This window comes from Hemitrygon akajei, chromosome 8, assembly GCF_048418815.1.
Source record: "Hemitrygon akajei chromosome 8, sHemAka1.3, whole genome shotgun sequence".
NCBI classification, from domain to species: domain Eukaryota; kingdom Metazoa; phylum Chordata; class Chondrichthyes; order Myliobatiformes; family Dasyatidae; genus Hemitrygon; species Hemitrygon akajei.
The window spans coordinates 148,135,565-148,156,633 of NC_133131.1; the positions used below are offsets into that span (position 1 = coordinate 148,135,565).

A 21,069-nucleotide genomic window follows, 5' to 3' on the forward strand; every position below is an offset into this window, starting at 1 on the left:
CTTCTTATGGAGAGGTGGTGAGCTGGTTCTGCAGGGAGTAGCTATTATTCTGTTAATTTTAAATGCTACAGAATAACTGGCATTATTTTGCTAAATGTAAGAACAAAGGAATATGTAAAAAATAGAAAATGTTACTGAGCTGTGTAGGTCCAGCTGCATCTATTGAGAAGAGTCAATGTTTCCAATTTTCAGAGAGGTGAACTGATGGAAATTGTTGTGTATTTAATATTTAAGCAAATATATACATGTGTGTATGTGTTTGAGTAAGCTTTGTTTGTTTAAATACTTCATTACGAGTTATATGTATAAATATGTGAATTCCACACGTCATCATGTTACCACATGATATATACATGCCTCGCTTAAACAACAAAGTTAGACAGACAGACAGACATACTGTATTGATCCCGAGGGAAACTGGGTTTCATTACAGCCGCACCAACCAAGAATAGTGAAGAAATATAGCAATATAAAACCATAAATAATTAAATAATAATGTTAATCATGCCAAGTGGAAATAAGTCCAGGACCAGCCTATTGGCTCAGTATCTGACAGTCCGAGGGAGGAGTTGTAAAGTTTGATGGCCACAGGTAGGAATGACTTCCTATGACGCTCAGTGTTACATCTTGGTGGAATGAGTCTCTGGCTGAATGTACTCCTGTGCCTAACCAGTACATTATGGAGTGGATGGGAGACATTGTCCAAGATGGCATGCAACTTGGACAGCATCCTCTTTTCAGACACCACCGTCAGAGAGTCCAGTTCCACCCCCACAAAATCACTGGCCTTACGAATGAGTTTGTTGATTCTGTTGGTAGACTCACATTCTGGACACCCATGTCTTTCTTTGAATTAGTTTAATGTTTTTAAGTTACAAAACATAACAGAAATATATTAAATTCTGAGGAGTAATGGTCAGTAAGATAGTCAAGGTTTTCAAAGGAGTATCAAAAACAAGAGACCATTCAATTAAGGAGAGAGGAAAGAGGTTTAAAGAGGATTCTAGCGCAATTTTTTTTTAATTGCACAGAAAGTGGCTGATATTTGGAACATGGTGCCAGAGGGGGGCATTGGAATCTAATGCAGTCACCAAGGTTAGGAGGCATTTGGACAGATACTTAAATAGGCAAGGCATAGAACAAAAGATCTAATGTGGGCAGATGTGATTAGTATCATAACAGAAGTGGCGGGATAGTATCAAAAAGACTCATGTGGAAGTAGAGGGCTGAAAGGCCTGTTTCTGTGCTATATAACTCCATGCCTCTACAAGGGGTGGGGATGAAAGGAAGTCACAGTGACATAATCCCTTCAAAGTGCTGAAAGGGGAAGGTAGGAGAAAATGTATCTGGTTGTGGAATCCCATTGATGATGGAACTTAATGGAGAATGATCTACTGAACGCAGAGGTTAGTGGAATAGAAGAGGAGGAAGAAATTGTTCCGGTTGGGAAAGAGAGAAAGTGAATGCAGAGGACATTGCTTCTGGCAAAATTTGGCAAAGTTAAAGCCATATCCCAGTGGGAAAAAATATAGAACCAATGCATAGAAAGAAAAATCAATTTTTTTTCCGAGGCATAGTCCTGGAATAAAATGGAGCTATAGAAATTTCGTTGGAATTTTCTGCCACAGGGAACTGCAGAAGTGATTCACTGAATGTACTCAGTGCTGAGATATAGACTTCCAGGCCATCAGCAGAATCAGAATCAAAATCAGGTTTATCACTGGCATGTGTCGTGGAATTTGTTAACTCAGCAGCAGCAGCTCAGTGCAGCACATTATAATATAGAGAAAAAGTATGTATATATGTATATTAAATAGATTAAAAATAATGCAAAACCAGAAATAATATATACTAAAAGAAGTGAGGTAGAGTTCATGGTTCAATGTCCATTTAGGAATCATATGGCAGAGAGAAAGAAACTATTCCTGAATCGCTGACTGTGTGCCTTCAGGCTTCTACATCTCCTTCCTGATGCTAACAGTGAGTAAAGGGCATGTTCTAGGTAATGGGAGTCCTTATTAATGGACGTCACCTTTCTGAGGCATCACTCCTTGAAGATTTTACAAGTTTTTGTAGATTGGTCCTGTACAGTAGGGCAGCCCCCCCTACCACCCCCCCCCCCCCATACCAGACAGTGACACAGTCTGTCAGAATGCTCTCCCACGTACATCTACAGAAGTCTGAGTGTTTCAGTCAACAGGCCAAATCTCTTCAAACTCCTTATTAAGTATAGCCACTGTCTTGCCTTCTTTACAGCTGCATCGATATGTTAGGACCAGGATAGATCCTCAGAGATCTTGACACCCAGTAACTTGAAATTGCTCACTCCCTTCAATTCTGATCCCTCTATGAGGATTGGTCTGTGTTCCCTTGTCCTACCCCCTTCTTGAAGTCCACAAGCAGCTCTTTCGTCTTACTGCTACTGAGCACAAGGCTGTTGCTGCAACACCACTTAACTAGTTGGTACTCCATCTCATCTCCATCTGAGATCTACCAACAATGTTTGGATCATCAGAAAACTTCTAGATGGTATTTGATCTATATCTGGCTACACAATCAAAAGTATAAAGAGAGTAGAGCAGTGGGCTAAGCACACACCCCTGAGGTGCGCCAGTGTTGATCGTCAGTGAGGAGGAGATATTATTACAGGTCTACAAAGTTGAGGATCCAATTGCAAAGGAAGGTACAGAGGTCGAAGTTCTGTAATATTGATTAGGATTGTGGGAATGATGGTGTTAAACTCTAAGCTATAATCAATGAACAGCATCCTAACATAGGTGTTTGTGTTGTTCAGGTGATTTAAGGCCTTGTGAAAAGCCAGTGAGATTACGTCTGCTGTAGACCTATTGTGGCAAAAGGCAAATTACAGTGGGTCCAGGTCCTTGCCAAGGCAGGAGTTGATTCTGGCCATGACCAACCTCTCAAAGCGTTTGATCACTGTAGATATGAGTGCTACTGGGCGATAGTCATTAATGCAGCTCACACTACTCTTCTTGGGTACTGTTTTAATTGTTGCCTTTTTGATGCAGGTGGGAACTTCTGACCATAACAGTGAGAGGTTGAAATTGTCCTTGATACTCCTGTAAGATGGTTGGCACAAGTTTTCCGAGTCTTCCTTCATCTGGGCCTTCCGCCTTGCAAGGGTTCACCCTCTTTAAAGACAGCCTAACATCAGCCCCCAAGAAATAGATCACAGGATCACCGGGTGCAGCAAGGATCTTCACAGCTGTAGTTATATTCTCTCTTTCAAAGCAGCATAGAAGGCATTGAGCTCATCTGGCAATGAAGCTCACTGCCACTTGTGCTGTTGGGTCTCACTTTGTAGGAAGTAATGTCTTGCAAATGCTGCCAAAGTTGCATGCATTCGATGTCACCTCTAGCTTCACCTGTCTCTTCACCTTGAAATAGCCCTCCGCAAGTCATACCTAGTTTTCTTATACACACTTGGATCACCAGACTTAAATGCAACAGATCAAGCCCTCAGCAGACACCGTACATCCTGGCTCATCCACGGTTTTGTGTTTCGGAAAGTACAGTAAGATTTCCTAGGCAAAAGCTGATCCACTCAGGCTTTGATGAAGTCAGTAACAACTGCAGCATCCAGGTTCGAAGATGAATCGTTGAATACAGTCCAGTCCACCAATTCAAAGCAGTCCTGTAAGCGCTCCTGTGCTCCCCTTGTCCAAACCTTCTTGGTCCTCACTACTGGTGCTACAGTCTTCAGTCTCTGCCTATACTCAGGGAGTAGAGGTACAGCCAGGTGATCAGACTTCCTGAAGTGAGGGCAGTCAAGCCTTCTAGAAAAGTGTCAGGGCAGTGGAGCTGAGGCCAAGATGAGAACAGCTATAATCTTCTTAAATGGCAGTACAGACCAAACAGACAGATAGCTGACTGAGTCTATTCCTCGTGTTCTCACGTGGAGCAAAAATGAGGAAGCAGATAAGGAGAACATTGCAGAATTTCATGACCAAGTGTCTTTCTGAAGTCATATTTTGTATTCAGTGGTACATGCAGGAATAAAGCCTCTCATAGTACAGCACCTTTTAGTAATGGGTGCTCGCTCTCGAGCCTATGAGAAAGTGCAGCATCTGCAATGAGCTGAAAGTCTACAGTCAACTGTTAAAATTCAACTTGAAAAACATTTTTCAAATTCTTCAAACTGGAAATTGGTGTGCATGTTTAAAACATTTCATTTGAATAGTTAAAAGCCAACACTTGCAAAACGTTACCACTTTACTGCTCATTTCCAGTGCCATCACTGGGTGGCAGTAATTACCACAGAGTGACGAGAGGAGGAAATGCAATCTTCCACCCTGAACAATGACGATCCAACAAAATTTAGACAAAGTTCCTCCCCCCCCTTGCACTTAGCATGAAAGGATTCCCAAAATATCAAATTGTAAATGTTATCTTAAATGAAATGTATCTGGGCTTGGGCTGATAGATCTGTGGGGAACAACACAAAGATGATGAGACACAAAAAATGAAAAGGAGAAGGCAAATTGTTTTGTTTTGAAGGCTACAAAGTGTAGTTTTAATTAAGATTCAAAGAATACGAAGTCTCGGAATGAGCAATCTTCTAAGAAAAATACACAGGTTAAAACTGGCCTGCGCAAGAGAAAGACTCTGCCAGGGACCATCTTAAACCCAGTTGCAAAAGGAGGAGGGTTGGGCATGGGGAACAGCAACCCCCATAGCTACAGAAACACCAACAGAAGCTCCAAATACCTCATTACTAGGAGAGGGATGATCTTCTCTGAGAGGACGTACAAAGTTGTGCGGTGAAAGCAGAAGCCACAGGGCTGATTAACCATCAGCCTGGAGAGCTGGCGTCTGCAGCCCGTGCCCCAGTGAGGGTGACGGGCTTTGAGAAGCAGCAGCAGCAGCAGCAGCCCAACAGAAAGGAGACCAACAGAATTGGTGAATGGAATACTGATCACTGCTCAAAAGGAACTAGAACAGGATGTTAAACACTGGCACAGCAGAAAGATTCCTGATTTGTTTTCCCAAGGGAAATCAAAAGTTTGCTTGCTGGAGAAGGACAAGTGAAATACACACAATGAAAGTAAAGTTTAACAGATTGCTGTGGCTGGTTCTGAAGAAATCTTTAAAGGAAGAAAGAAGTTACCGGCATCTTAGTTCTGACTGTAGTTGAGGACCGATACAAGGTTAAAGCAATACCTACACTCCTTATTTGGAAACAATCCGGTCTCCATTTGAGTCTTCAATGGAATGATTCTTTCCATGTTGCTGTCCATCCATTTAAAAAAAACACTCAGATAACTGCAGCTGCTGAGGCAACCATTAAAAATAGATCAAATACGCCCAAGCACAATGTGGTAGGGGGCATAGTTCACAGAACGTCTGACAGGGCTCCACATCTTGTGCATACGAAAATGACTGGAAAACTTGATGTGGGAGTAATGGGTCAACACACTGCCTGTCAATTAGGCTGTGAGCAGGAACTCCACTTAAGAGAGTCCTACAGTTGAATTCAGCAGAAGGTCCTTTCATCACGGTTTACCAACTTCATAATAACTCCAACTTCTTTGGACCTGTCAGCCTCAAATACATGAAATGCGCAAACCCTCACAGTCATGTGCGCGCACACACACACCTACATTCTTCAAAATGTTGACCTTCAGAAACTGCTACACGAACACTTGAAAGTTAAATGTTTACTATTTAAAAAGAAATGAAAATTCCAAAACCCACCTGCAACTCATGGATGTCGAACTTCTCCTCGAAGATGTATGACACATCAGCCCCCGCGGACAGGCCACTCATGCTCGCCAAGTAGCCGCAGTATCCGCCCATCGTCTCGATAATGAAAACACGGCGCTTTGTTCCACTCGCTGATTGCTTGATACGATCACAGGTCTATCAGAAATATATCCTGTTAGCATATAAACTGTATGCAATCGTTCGCAATGCTGGTCTACTAGCGTGACTACAAAACCATCTTAAACCTTAAACTAAATATTCAATATTCCCTAAAAAGACCAGAGTGGTTTACTCATTACTTTAAAAATATTATGATTGGCAAGATTATCAAGCAATTTTTATGTTATTTTCATAGAATAAATATTTCACTTGATGTGCACTCCAAGATTTAATTATTTCCTCCACATTATCTTGTTTTCAATCTTTTTAGACTATCTACACTCACACTACAATAAAAACAGCCAATCATTCTAAACAAACAAGTTAATTTATCACAAATTTTAAAACTTGCTTATATTTTAGAAAATAACCATTATAATGTAGGTACACTAAAATCCTTTTGATCTCCAATTTAGAGTTCTTTAAGTTTAATAGAACTCTTGGTTACAGGAATATTTTTTTTAACTTACTAGAATAATTTCCAGAAGCATGGACCATTACTCTTGAGATCTAATCTCGAACCACCAGGACAACTAATTAAATGCAACTAATTAAAAACAAACTATATTACTGTAAACCACTAGGATAACAATCATGAGATCTTCTGGTTGATGCCAAATTCGTAATCTATCAGGTTCACTAATGTCCTTGCCTGAGCAGGACGGTGTGATTACAAGAGCAATCAATCAGTGAGGTAACTCTCAACCGTCTCCTCAGTTCAGGGGTAATCAAGGATGGGTGATAAATGTTGGCAGATCTGATAGCATCTAAATCTGCCAAGGATTTGAATGTTGTCAAACAAGAGACATAGATAGAGAGGACAGACAGGAATCTTTTTCCCAGCGTGGAAATAGCTAATTCAAAGGGGCATAATTTTAAGATGATTGGAGGAAAGTATTGGGGGATATCAAAAGTAAGTTCTTTACACAGAGAGTGGTGAGTGCATGGAAAGTCCTGTGAGGGATGCTGGTAGAAGTAGATATATTAGGGGCATTTGAGAAACTCTTAGATAGGCACATAGATAATAGAAAAATGGAGGGCTATGTATTAGATTGATCTTAGTAGATTAAAAGGTCAGCACAACATTGTGACCCAAAGGGCCTGTACTGTGCTGTAGCATTTTATGTTGTATAACTAACAACAAAAAAACTTAAATATATTTGATGGATTTCCAGATCGATAATTTCTGTCTCTGGATTATTACTCCACGAATACAAAAGCATTGCTACATGACAGCGACTAGAATTTTATCCAGTAGAAAAATTCCTCAAAATATAATGAAAGGAAAGGTGCCTACATATACATACATGCTTCCTAAATAGGCAAAAGCTTTCAACATGAAAGCTGTTTTTAATCCGCATCATATACTGTAAGGAAATACTCTATTCCTAGTTATCATCATTATATTTTTGAGTAGATTTGATTTTTTTTTACTTTTCTATTGTTTCTACATTTCAACTGTATTCAGTTATAATGTAAAATATTTTAGGATGCCGTATTGTAATAATATAGGAAACAGTGCCATTTGATACTGCTGTTGATATCAGTTTTTGAATAAACCAAAATGCCAATTTTTGTGGAAAGGAAAAAAAAAAAATAATATATATATTTGATGGAGTGGCCTGATCACCTGGACCAGACCTTCAGGCTGTCTGGTGGGTGAAGCTGATAGAGTCTGGGGGTTGGTGAGGTGTGGGCGACTTGTCTGTTCCCATTGGACGGTGGAAGAAGTCAGCCAGAGAAAACACTCAGTGCTGCCTAAGTTAGCAGCAGGCTTTAGAGAGCGAGAGGGCTTCAGTGAGGAAGGTAATTGGTGAGAGGTATCTGCCTGGATGGAGGTCAAAGATCAGCAGGCTGCAACGACTGGCCAACACCTGTAGAAATCTTTTCTGAAGATGAGTCAGAGCAGTGCGTCCTTGGGTAGAGGAAAGGAGACTGTTGAGCAAAAAATATGGTTCCATAGGATATGGTCATTGTACAGGCCGAAGAGATCAGTCAGCTATTTGATCACTAATTCAACCAGTTCAACACAACATTGTGGACCAAAATACCCATTTCTGTGCAGTACTACTCCACGTTCTATATCCAGTGAATTAAATAATACTAAGGCCCTGTCTAGCTCACTTCAAAATGCTTCGAGATAAATCAGATTCTTGTAAAAATTGCATTCTGCCATATTTACAGTATTTTCTCAGCAAAGTAGAATAATTTGAAAACAGCAAGCAACACAGCACCACCACAATGGATTATAAAAGCAGTTTGCTCTGCCAAGTGCACATCGCAATGATTTTTAAGCAAGCAGCATCAATTTAAAAGCTTAGCCACAACTGAAGCTGAAAAAGCGGGAACTTACCTCCACAATCAAATTGATAGCAGTGTCAGCTCCAACAGTAATATCAGTACCTGGCACATTATTACTTATGGTAGCAGGCACAATACACATAGGGATGCAAAACTCCTCAACAGAATCACGAGAACAACACAATTCCAGCAATGCTTCATACGCCTGGATGGCCAGAATAAAAACAATTGAACTTTGTTTATGTTTGGCTGTTATACTGCTGTAGTCCAACCACACCTATCTTATATTGCTTTACACGTGAGGAGAAGTTTTGCTTCCCATTGGCGAGTACGCCAAGCAAAAGCATATGCAAAGCAGCTGCTTACACCAAAACACACATTCAGAAGCTGGTTTGAATAAATAATGTCACCACAAGAGCGATTCTGAGGACACAGGAATGCAAGGGATAGATGTGTAAATTATTAGCCACATGCACAAGCAACATTTCATCATCATCTTGAAAGTTACATTCAGGACAAAATACACTATATTACACCTCCAAGAGGACCAACAGCTTGTCATTGTGTTTGGAGGCTTGCTTGCCTCATTGACCCAGACAGCTATGTTGGCTACAGTCTGGGCTTTATGCTTTGGCTCTTGGTAGGGTCACCCATGCCAAACAGGTCAAAGGGTAGAATGATCCACCGGTCCTCCAAGTTCAGCTCGGGGCTAACAACCCAGACTGGTAAAACAAAATTGTTACTGAAACAGCAATGGTGAATCTTTCTATATCTGAGTGTGACAGTATTCCTCAACCTCCATCTGGGACTTGTGTAACTGACAGTAGCGAAAACAGAGAGGAGGCTACTGACATGATGAAGGATGCCCCGGAGTTGGAGGACCTTAACTGTTTTCCTAAATGCCAGCAGCGTAGATTGGCAAAAAACCCCCACTATATTAGAGCTGAGTAAGTAATTGATAGGATTTCCCAGAATTTGAAATGCTTTCTACCAATGTAAATTGCATTAACCTTAGAAGAGAGGTATAAAAGAGATCAGCTTTATCACATGTACATCAAAACGTATAGTGACATGCACTGTTGGTGTCAAATGAATTTGCAAGGGTTGTGCTGGGCAGCCTGTAAGTGTTCCCACGCTTCTGGCACCAACATAGCAAGCCCACAACTCACTAACCCTAACCATTCATCTTTGGAACGTGGAGGGAAACCCCTGCAGTCATGGGGAGAAGGTACAAATTCTTTACAGTCGTAGGAATCAGTAGTAGCAGCAGTAGGAATTGAATCACAATCTTAAAGCTGGAATAGTAAAGCAGTGGCACTAAAGAGAAGAAAGATATGTAGAATGGAAATTCGATAGCTTCAGATAACTGAAGGGTGTGAGAAATGTGCTCAAGTCAACTGAATGCACTGAGATTTGGAGAAAGACGTGATTACAGAGCAAATGATGCTTTGAATATAAGGAAAATAAATTTAAATCTGAAATTGTGGTAGATTAGAACCCTGGGGGTGAGGAATAAATAGGCCACCAATGAGTGGATGCTGAATCACAATTCTGCTTTCCTTGGCTTTATGTGCTAGTACATTGAGTTGAGTTGGTAAATCATATTTGTGGCCAGTTGTGGATCAAATCGCACCAGATGCAAAACTGGACCGGGTTATTTCCAGCTGTGAGTCATCCTTGCATCCTCCTCACGTGATTTCTGCACTGGGGTTGCAGCTGATGACTTCATTGCGCATTCAGTGTTCGTTTTTCAACATTGCTCCCCTGTCAGTTCCAAGCCAGGCCACTGACTTGTGCATCAGTGTGTAAGCACGAGACAGGTAAGTAGGAATACACAGCCTCATTTCCCTGCTGGTACTGTGAACATGATTAAAGGACACAGAAAACTGGCTAAGTTTTAATTCTGCATTTTTTTTTTACACTTTTCAATGAAGTAAGAAACAAAAAAGTTTTTAAAAAATTGAACCAAATCACAGTAGTACAGCAGTTAGTGTGATGCTATTACAGCTTGGGGCGTTCCAGAGTTCAGAGTTCAATTCTAGCGTCGTATGTAAGGGAGAGTTGAAGAGGGCGTGTAAGGAGTTTGTATGTTCCCCCTGCGAAACCCATGGCCTTCCTCCCACAGTCCAAAGATGTAGCAGTAAGTAGGTTAACTGGTCATTATAAATTGTCCTGTGATTAAGTTAGTGTTAACTAGGAAAGTTGTTGGGTGGTGTGCATTGTTGGGCCAGAAGGGCCAATTCCACACAGCATCTCTAAATAAATAAAAACCAGCAGTGACTGATAACAGTAGATGAAATGGGATTATTAACATTTTAGAGTCAGTTACTTGATACACAATGGCAGAATTTTATTCTGAAAGCTTGATGTTTGCATATACTCCCACAAAATTAAAAGAAAGCTTTCCTTTCATATCATTGGTGTTAAAAGCTATTGAGTATCACCGCTAAAGCCTGAATTTCTCGAAAATGATGGAATGTTGCCTTTTTAATACATAAACATAAATGATTAATATGCAGCAAAATGAAATTATTTCTTAGGAATCACATAGGAGCAAAGTGTTAATTGAAAAACAGACACTGAAAGATTTTACGCTGTTCTGCATAATTCCTTTACCTGCAATATTATCCACCAGCACCAATATTGATCATACTGCTGTGCACCCTCCCCCCTCCCAGAAAAAGAACAATGATCACAAATTCATTTAGAAGAGACACAGAAGGACCCAGAATTGCTTAATAATACGTAAGTTACCTAATTTATGGTCGAACCTGATGGATGCAGGGAGATGTTACTGGAAAGCTGAGATGGTTATTTTGCTATCTAAATACTTAATTTTTAATAATTTTGAGGAATAAACCTCAAACAATGAAACAAGATCTATTAATAGAGCATTGATATAATTAAAGATGATTTAACAGTAGCTAAATCAACTAACCCTTTGGATAAAATCACTTCAAAACAGCACGAAAATTTTGGTTCAAATGCATCTCCAGCTACCACAGCCTAACAAGCATTTTCAATAGAAACGACTTTTAACTGAATAAAGGTTCATTAATATCATCTTTACATTGCCAAAAGAGAAAGGCAGATCAAAGGTTTGATCGGTTAACAGTATCAATATTTCCTTGCTTATTAAAAAATAAATGAATTTAGTTAAAAAGACAAAGAGATTCTGCAGATACTGGAAATCTAGAGTTAACACACAGAAAACAGTGGAGGAAGTCAACGGGTCTATGGAGAGAAATAACGAATCGACATTTCAGAAACATCGACTCTTTATTCCTCTCCATGTGTGCTGCTCATGGGTGCTCCAGCATTTTGTGTGTGTTCCTGTGAGCTGAATTAATTTAAGTCAGAAAGCTGATACCTGCTGTGATGCACAGGTCACCAAGCATGGAAAGAAACGTGGCCAGGTTTGGGAGGGGGGCCAGTTGTTTGGGACTGCAGTATCAATCCTACTGGTGCTGGCATATAACAGATGCGGTGGGACTGGTCCCACAGACCATTGTGTTCAAAATGCAGTCACGCGTCCCCAGACAGACTTACATCAGTTATAGCGTTCAGGGCAGTGTCTGCACCAATGCTGAAGTCTGAACCGGGCACATTGTTGGAGACGGTGGCAGGTACCATTACCATCGGAATACAGAACTCGTCATACTTGGCTCGCCCTGCTAACATTTCCAAAAGGCCCAGGTATGCCTGGAGGGCATATTTGGGTTAGCTTGTTGGTACAATTGGAAAATTAGAAACATGCCAAGGACCAAAGGGAGAGCCACTTGGAGCATCCCAGTGTCATTCAGTGCTCCAGCCAACTTCCCAGCTGGAAACACTTCACAGTTATTACTGCCAGGGCACATTCAAGCCAGCAATTAAAACTGTTATATCATATTCTCAATTACACTGTAAAATAGAATTGTATGGCAAAGATCCAATAGGTCAAGATAGTGTTTATGCATACACAACCCTATCACTGCTTTCAATCAACAGTTACATTTACCAAACTATAATTTTCATTGCATACTCTTGTTTAACATCCAATAAAATTAATTTACTGCCATTCAATAACTAGCTGTAGCATATAAGAGGCAGACTGATTCTAAACCAGCAGCACATTTCCACTCTACCCTAATCATAAATGGTAAAGAAAATTCAAAGCAAGAATCTAAGACTATTATGCAAACTTGGAGTGTGTGTAGAAAAAGCAGGAAGAGTTCATTTACAGTGGGTGGATACCATCGCATGAATCCCTTCAGTAAACTCCCGACTCATTTACTTTTCTATAATACATATGCCAAAAGTGATGTCAACATTAAACTTATTTAGAACAGTGATGGGTTGGTGTATGGAAGTACAGCTGGATTCAACTGCAACATTTAGCAAGGCTGGGGATAAGTAACTGGGGTGAAGGTGGGCTTGTGGGACAAGATAAGGGGCTCTTTACACTGCAAGACACAAAACACTGAGGGAGCTCAACAGGTCAGGCAGCATCTATGGAGGTCAATGCTTTGAGTCAAGGCCCTTCATCTAGACTGGGATCCTCACACTGTGCTGGTTGCAGTATGATGGGCTGAATAGGCTCCTTTTCTATGATTCAATGATACATTCTGTCGCCATGCCAAATTTCCGGCACATATGCTAAAGCCCAGTCTTTGCAAAGTGTGTGCAGCTTAGTAACTAAATACTTGTGACAATTGTGCCAAATGGTAGGCTGTAAAGTTTGAACCCTCCCTCTGTGGATTGCTCAGAGAGACTTAGCAGCTCTTACAGGGTAACATAAAACCTCTGTACACCGCCAAATTCAGTGCTTACTGCTTTCGACTCAGTTCAGCGCCAAGCAAGAATTTGCATTTACATGTGGGTCGTATTGGTTGAGGAGCTTCCCTGAGGACCTACTCAGCAACATTTATGATTAACGTCATTAAAAGAAACTTGTTGCAGTAATATAAGCACTGGGGAATGCAAAAGTGGTGGAAAATTAGAGTGTGAAGATGGACAGGGTTGAAGAACAGGTAAAAGGATATTTTCCATTATTTGCATACATAGGTAAAGTTGGGCTAAGAGCATTTGAACTATACACATGTTTTTCATAATAGGAAGAAACAAAGATTTCTACTTGCTCCTCAATTTAAGGCTGCAATATTAAACAAGTGCAACTGACTGCAGAAAGCCTTTTTAAAAAAAAAATAACAATATTGTCCTTTGTGTCACTGATATCTGATTTCCTTTTTTATAAAGTGAAGTAGGGCTCTGCATGGAATCTCTATTTCACTAAAAATTACACAATTTATTTGAGGAATTTGAGAAGAGGAAGGTCACACGTACCTCAAAGCCACCGATCAACAGCAGAGCATTGATGTTATGCAAACGGATCTGATCAGCAACAGCTTTCAAGTTGTTAACAGGAAGAGTGCTGTTAAAAGCCGGCAAAAAGATGTGTCAGAAACAGTGGTTTTTGACCTACAGCTGAAATAACTGACATTGGATTTATCCGTGTAAATCCAATAAAAAAGAACACACATCTCTTGCTCATGCACAGTTTCCATAAAACAAAAAGCAATTTGAATGCACTACAGAGTGTACTGTTTTGGTCATTGAAAACATGCCCAAAACAGCTTGAGTGTTGGGGGTTCGGGTTCATTTCTAATGCTGCAGCACCCACGCTATCCCAATCATCTACCGCCATCGCAAGGCCGGAACCATTCTCAGGTTTGGCTGTCATTTTGAATCCACCTGCTGAGGAACAAAATGGTTCTCTCTTACAACACATCGCAGTGGGAGGTTTGGGAGGCCATTTGGTGTCTATGTACACAAGGCCTCAATCCAGAGATGGGTCAAGCACAATTTGATGTAACCAAAGCCCCAAAATAATAAGGACAGAAATGAAGTCGAGCTGATGGCATGACATCAATTCAAAAGGGTTGAGTCAAAACTCAATTTCATAACATTGACTTCTTTGGTGTCCAGTAACTGAAAGGTGATTTTAACTTGGAGCAAATCGTGGTCACATGACACAGGTGATGATGTCATTCCTTATGTGGAAAACGGAGCAAGTTGCCTTGGGGAGTTTGTCATAGGGACTCTTAATCCCGCTACATCAAACTAGAAGGCTCACAGGTGAGTTAAGTATTCCAGTCGCTGCATTCTTCTATCCTCTCACCTTACTGACCCCATCTCCCAATGTATCACCAGTCTTTACTTCCCTCCCCAATATAAGCCTCGCCATCAGCAAATCTCCAGTCCTGCTCGCACACCACATGAAGGACTATCCTGTTTTCTTCCTACCCCGACTTCCCACATCCTAAAGCCCAGACTCACAGTTGCCACCACAAAGGGAACTCCAAGGCATACCCCACTGTCCACCCTTCACTGACTGTTGGCATAGTTTGATGTACAGTTGGTTGCACCCAAGGCTTTTGGGCTTAGGCTCATGAGCTATGATGGTCTGCCACAGAAACCGAAACAGATGCTAGATAAGAGAGTGGAGATGCTGGAATGTAGAACCACAAACAATCTACAAGAGGAACTCAGGGGTGGGACAACATTATATTGGTATTAGTTTATTATTGTCATATGTACCAAGGTACACGTCCAAGTGGACCACGACCTTTTTGTAGTGTTTGGAGGCCTACGGACATCAATGACCTGGAGAGCTACGCTGGCTGGAGTCAGGGCTTTATGCTTTGGCTCTTAGTAGGGTCACTCATGTCAAACAGGTCAAAAAGTAGAGACCAGATTAAGAGTGATCCGATGGTCTTCAGGGGTTCAGCTCAGGGCTAACAACCCTGACTGGTAAAAACAGAACAAATCCTTCTACATCTGAGTGCGATGGTATTCCCGAGTCCCCACACAGAACTTGCATGATCGAGTGTAGTAAAACTAAGCTACTGACCCTACAAAGGAAGCCCTATACACTGCCAGAAATGGAGGACTCCATTGCTGCCCAAAATGCCAACAGTGTAGTAGGCAGTAGACAGTGAAAAGCATGCCTTGCACATTGTTGATACAGATCAAATTATTAGACAGTGTGGAGCTAGAATAAGAAAAAAATAACAGCAATGGAAAATAAAGTATAAAACCTATCAAAAAAGAGCAGTGCTAGTGCACAAACAAGGTGCACAATCATAACAATGGAGATTGAAATCAAAATTCCACCTTATTATAAAGAGGTGGGATTGAACTTGTCTTTAAGCCTAGTAGTACATGCTTTCAGGCTTTTTTTAATCTTCAGGCTGATGGGCGAGGGGACAAGACAGAATATCCAGGGTGGGTGCAGCCTCCGAGGGGAGAAAGGAATTGTTGGCATTGTAAATCAAAATCCTGCATCAGGTCATCGGCTGCATAATTTCTTCAGTGTTTGCTGCTGCATTGATCAATCCTTTCCATTAATATCACAATCCATTCAAAAGTGATACTATGATCATTCCAACCATCATTCTCAAAGGAGGACAATTTACATATCTATCCACTCAGAATTGACTACACATAGGCTGGTGTCAGCCCTGTATTTACCGTTTGGTACCCAAAAGGGAACCACCTTGGCCAGTCCATCCACCAACGTCACCCCATTTAATTTCTTTGATCTGTGGGAGGAAAAGAAAAAGGAGAATTATAGGAATGGAATACATTCTATATACATACACATTTCAAAACCTTTCAACATTGATGACTACTTTTCCTGTTCTTATTTCCCCATCTTCAAGGCTATTAAGTATATCATCCAGCCGAGAGTCACGGCATTGAGCGGATTTCAATCTCTCCTGTTGAGAGATCAGTTACCATCTCCATGGAAGTGGCTATGTGATGAAGAAGTTACCCAGTTTCCACTTAGAAACATAGAAAAACCTACACCACAAATACAGGCCCTTCAGCCCACAAAGTTGTGCCGAACACGTCCTTATCTTAGAAATAACTAGGCTCACCCATAGCCCTCTATTTTTCTAAGCACTATGTACCTATCCAGGAGTCTTTTAAAAGACCCTATCGTATCTGCCTCCACCACCACCGCCAGCAGCCCATTCCACGCACTCACCACTCTCTGTGTAAAAAACTTACCCCCGACATCTCCTCTGTACCTACTCCCCAGCACCTTGAAACTGTGCCGTCTCGTGATAGCCATTTCAGCCCTGACACTAGGGACTCGCTTGCCTAGAAATTTCAACTGGGTATCATTGAAAATCAAATTTTACTGAGGATGGAGACCATGGTGTGCATTTCTGGGCTGAAAAGCATGAACTGACATTTCTTGCTACGAACCCACTCTTGTGACGTGATGCAATTTCCATAAACCTCACCCTGTCTAAATGCCCTGATCCCACCTTGGCCACTGATATGACATTCCATCACCGAACTAATGTTGAAAGGACTACAAAAGGTAGATGCGGATCGGATGTTTCCTATGGTGGGGGCGTCCAGGACTAAAGGGCACAACCTCAAAACTGAGAGGCAACCTTTTAGGACAGAAGTAAGGAGGACGTTTTTCTGCCAGAGAGTACTGAATCTGTGGAATGTTCTGCCACAAACTGCGGTGGAGGCAAAGTCCGTGGGTATATTTAAGGTGGAAGTTAACTGTTAACTGATCGATCAGGGCATCAAACGATATGGTGAGAAGGCAGGTGTATGGGGTTGAGTGGGATCCGGGATCAGCCATGATGAAATTGCAGAGCAGATGATAGGCTGAATGGCCTAATTCTGCTTCTATGTCTTATGGCCTATGCTTTATCACCTTTCCAACTCTGACCTCATTTGCCTTTCTGATCTACCTCTACTCAACTCAAGAAAAACAGCAATTGAATTCTCCAAGTAGTGCCCGTGGGAAGACATCACTACCCAGACAAAGATTTTGAGGGTATTATCATTTTGCCACTAAATTTCATCATAATCCTCTGTGCCAACCATGGAAGTATGCCTCCTGTGCACTTCACTTACCAACATCCTTGCTGTGAAACTAATTTCAGGCTGCTCGCACAGATGCCAAAAGAAATTCAATACCCTTTCCATCGACAGGCAACCCGATTCCAAGAACTCCCTTATCTCTTTGTGCTATTGATGACAATACCCAAGCCATGCTCCCAGCTCTGACCTCCAATGAAAACACTAGACAGCAATACTCTGTTCCTCATCCCATAGAGAACAGAATTCAAGAATCCTGCTTCCCATTCACACAAAAGACTAGTTTTGATCTCCTGTTCCCCACTCTACAGAAAGTGTGGCCCCTGCTCTCCCTCACAGACAACACAAGTCTTCCACTCCCTACCTACTAAACACATATATAAAGGCATGAGAAAGTACAAAATGAGAGAAATATTGATACATTTTCTTTCAAGGCTGATCCACCATTTAAGAAGGTTATGGTGTATCTGATTTTTGCCCCATTTTTCTGCACGACTCCCATAACCTTTCGAGTCCCCGTGCTCAGTTGAAACATCTAAGTCAACGTTGAGTGCACATAACGATTCAACATCCAAACTCGGGAAAGATTTAAAAGGGACGTGAGAGGAACTTTTTCTACACAGAGGTTGGTGCGGATGTGGAAATGTTGCCAGAGGAGATAGTGGAGGCAAAAGCAATTAAAATATTTAAAAGCTTCTTGGATAGGTTCTGAGATAAGAGAGACAGAGGAAATACAGAGGAATATGGGCCTTATGCAGGCAAATAGAATTAGCATTGATTGATAAGCATCACGGTTAACATGGACGTCCATGGTGAACCAAAAGGATCTGTTTGTGTGCTGTACAAATCTATGAACCACTGAATGATACGTCATCATCATCATCATGTGCCATGTCGAATGGGTTGACCAATCATGGTCTTCTATCCCTCTTCATTCTGAGAAGTTTTAATTAAGCTGGCCAAAACTTCTGCCTGTCTATCCCTTGATGCAACTCATGAATGTCTTGTGCTGTCAACTGTGACTTTTTCTTCCAACAATTTTGCCCGTCACCACAAGATGTTTGGGCTTCTCTTTCCTCAGAAGATATCCCAGAAATTCCAGCTGTCATCTCCAGATTGATCATATCAGCTCTTTTTTCATTCTGGATTTTCACAACACTTACTCTGGCCTTCCACAATATTTTCATCATTCTTCTCAAGAAAAACTTTTCTGCAACTTTCAGTCTTCCCCCATTTTGCTTTGATATCTTCCAACATTCAATTGCACAGGTTAGTGTAGAACGAACGAAGCACTACAGCGTTCTGAATTTTGCACCAATAGAAATTATGTTTTTCTTTATTTTCTTGCTCAAACACTCGAACATGATAAGTAGCCTCATATAACCAACTGCCCATTATAGAATCATAGTCATAAATCACAGAAAAAGCCCTTTAGACTATCATGTTTATGCTGACCATGAAGAATCTATCTATAACTGTATTTACCAGTACTTTTTCATAGCCTACTGCGCCTTGATGATTCACATTCTCACCTAGATGTTTCTTATTCAGGATGTTACTTTAAAGAGACAAATATTGACCCATTAAGCCACTGAGATCACTGAAGAGGCTGAATTAGTTCACAAAGAACATATGGATCAAAATCAATTCATGAAAACTGGGGGGGGGGGGGGAAGCAAATCACCCATGCAAGGCCTCACATTAACTGCATGAAATGCGCATAAACAATAGGGAAACTCACATTCCCCTTTATAAAGCCGTCAAACCCATCAGTGACCGCTAGCATTCTGTGCCCTTCGGAGATGCCGGTTCTCACTGCAGAGCGGACGGCCGCATTCATGCCCGCAGCTGGAGCTCCCACATTAAGGATGGCAACATTGAATTGGTTCTATAGGTAACAGAAAAGAAGAAAAGGGATTGTGAAAATGTCATACATGCAAAAGAGGTAGAAGTTGACTTTGTTCAATGGCTGCAAGACAGCAGCTTATCCAACATTAGGTCTCGTTCTTACACGTACCAATAGTCACTAGCAATTAAAAACTGAATTAGATTTTTAAAAAGCTTAAAAATAAATCCAAGGTGGCAGGTACTCCGATCTGGAACAAGAAACAGTCTGCTGGATGAACTCAGCAGGTCAAGCAGCAGATATACAGGGTGAAGGGGAAAGAATTCCCCGTTATAGGTGCCCCAATGCAGAGTTTTGACCCGAAACATCGACAATTACTCCCTCCGCTCTCCATGCTGAGTTCCTGCAGAAGATTGCTTAGCGCTCAAAAGTAAATTACTTCAGTATCGTTATGAATTACAATGCAATGTGCACTTACTGCAGGTTGCTGGGTTGGGATTTTCCTATGTGCCAAAGTCTTGTAAGTATTTAAATTATTCTCAAAACTCCTGCAGGCAAAAACAACAAAGGGGTAAGCAAAAGCCACATTGCTATTTTAATCAACGATCTGAAAGACCAGACAACTAAATTAGCAGAGAATAACTGAGGACACATAATTAGCATAATTAATTACAAGGTAATTAAGGTAAGTCAACTAGAGAGCTGTTGAGAAAACAATACCCGCACGGTATTGGGGGTTTGCAACTCATCAGGTGAAAGGTTGGTGAAGGTAGAGACTCTCATCCCACACAATTGCACTTGGATAAACACCTTGAACGCTGCACCACCAGCACAAAGGTGGCAGGTGTCTATCTAACACTGCTGATAGAGATGTGATGTGTGAAAGAGCTTTCCTTTGGGCTTTAAATATTTATCCAGTGCAAGTTTCAATACCAATTAGATTTAAGAACATGTACATTATGTAAATTGAGCATTCAACAACAAATTTGATTTCAAATGTCAAAGCATCCAACAGGAATATTAGCAAATAAAATCTTTCACCTGGGCTAAAACCTATGTGCATATATACAAGAGGTGGCTAATACATGGATGTCATTAGCCAAGGTGACATCCATTCAGACTGTTGATATTTTGGGTCAATAACTCAAGATTTGATGAGTGATCTCCAACCTAAAGTTTCAACTCCATGCCAAGAACAAACTACTGCAAATGCTAAGAATCTGAAGTAAAGAAAATGCTGTTAAAAAAGCACTAAGCAGGTCAAATAGCATCCGTGGAAAAGAGAAATAAAGTTAATATTTCAGCTTAAGATTTAGCTCCTAATGAAAGGTCTCAGCCTGAAATGTCAGCAGGTCAGGAAGCATCCATGGAGACAAATAAAACAATCACTGTTTCTGAATTGCTAACTCATTATTCCTCTCATGGACGCTGCCCGACCTGCTGTGCTCTTCCATCATTTGGTGTGTGTGTGTTGCTCAGGATTTCCGACATCTGCAGAATCTTGCGCTAATGTTTCAAGTTGATGCCCTTACACTGGGGCTGGATGAAGTTGGAAATAAATACAATTAAATTTGCAGATAAAGGAAGTAGGGGAGGGGAGAAAATGGGGAAGGGCAGAGAGGAAATAAAGCGAAGGTCTGTTACAGGGTGAGGCCGAGTAACACAAGTCTTGTGGTGCCCGGTGACAAAATGTGGTGAAGGCTGCAGAGCAAGAAAAGCAGCATCTGAGAAAGAGAGAAACAAATTAAACTGGACCATAAGACATAGAAGCAGAATTAGGGCATTTGGCCCATGAACTCTGCTGCACCATTCCATCATGGCTGATTATCCCTCCACTCCATTCTCCTGCTTTCTCCTCGTAACCTTTGACATCCTTACTAATAGAGAACTTATCAACCTCTGTTTTAAATATAACTTGACCTCCACAGCCACCTGTGACAATAAATTCCACAGATTCACCACCTTCTGGCTATAGAAATTCCTCCTGAAGGAATCTGAAGATATCAGAAAAGATAAGAAAAATATATGCTGCTTGTGAAATTCAAGACTGGGGTGGTAAGCTAACTGAAAATGTTGAAATCAAAGCATTCCAGAAGGTCCCACACAGTAGGTGATCCAGAAGATTAAGGAATACACAGTGACATGGT

At 41.1% G+C, this 21,069-nt stretch overlaps 1 protein-coding gene across 2 annotated transcripts in view; it reads right to left on the minus strand.

Annotated features, from left to right (window-relative positions):
- pfkpb (phosphofructokinase, platelet b) overlaps window positions 1-21,069 on the minus strand; it is a 116,919-nt gene that overhangs the window by 24,965 nt on the left and 70,885 nt on the right. For both annotated transcript variants that reach the window (XM_073054837.1, XM_073054836.1), the window contains exons 12-17: window positions 19,401-19,470; window positions 18,818-18,964; window positions 15,697-15,767; window positions 13,510-13,597; window positions 11,734-11,886; window positions 5,716-5,880 (exon numbers count right to left, since the gene is read on the minus strand). In XM_073054837.1, coding sequence (XP_072910938.1) covers window positions 5,716-5,880; window positions 11,734-11,886; window positions 13,510-13,597; window positions 15,697-15,767; window positions 18,818-18,964; window positions 19,401-19,470 — 694 coding nt within the window. The remainder of the gene's footprint in view (window positions 1-5,715; window positions 5,881-11,733; window positions 11,887-13,509; window positions 13,598-15,696; window positions 15,768-18,817; window positions 18,965-19,400; window positions 19,471-21,069) is intronic.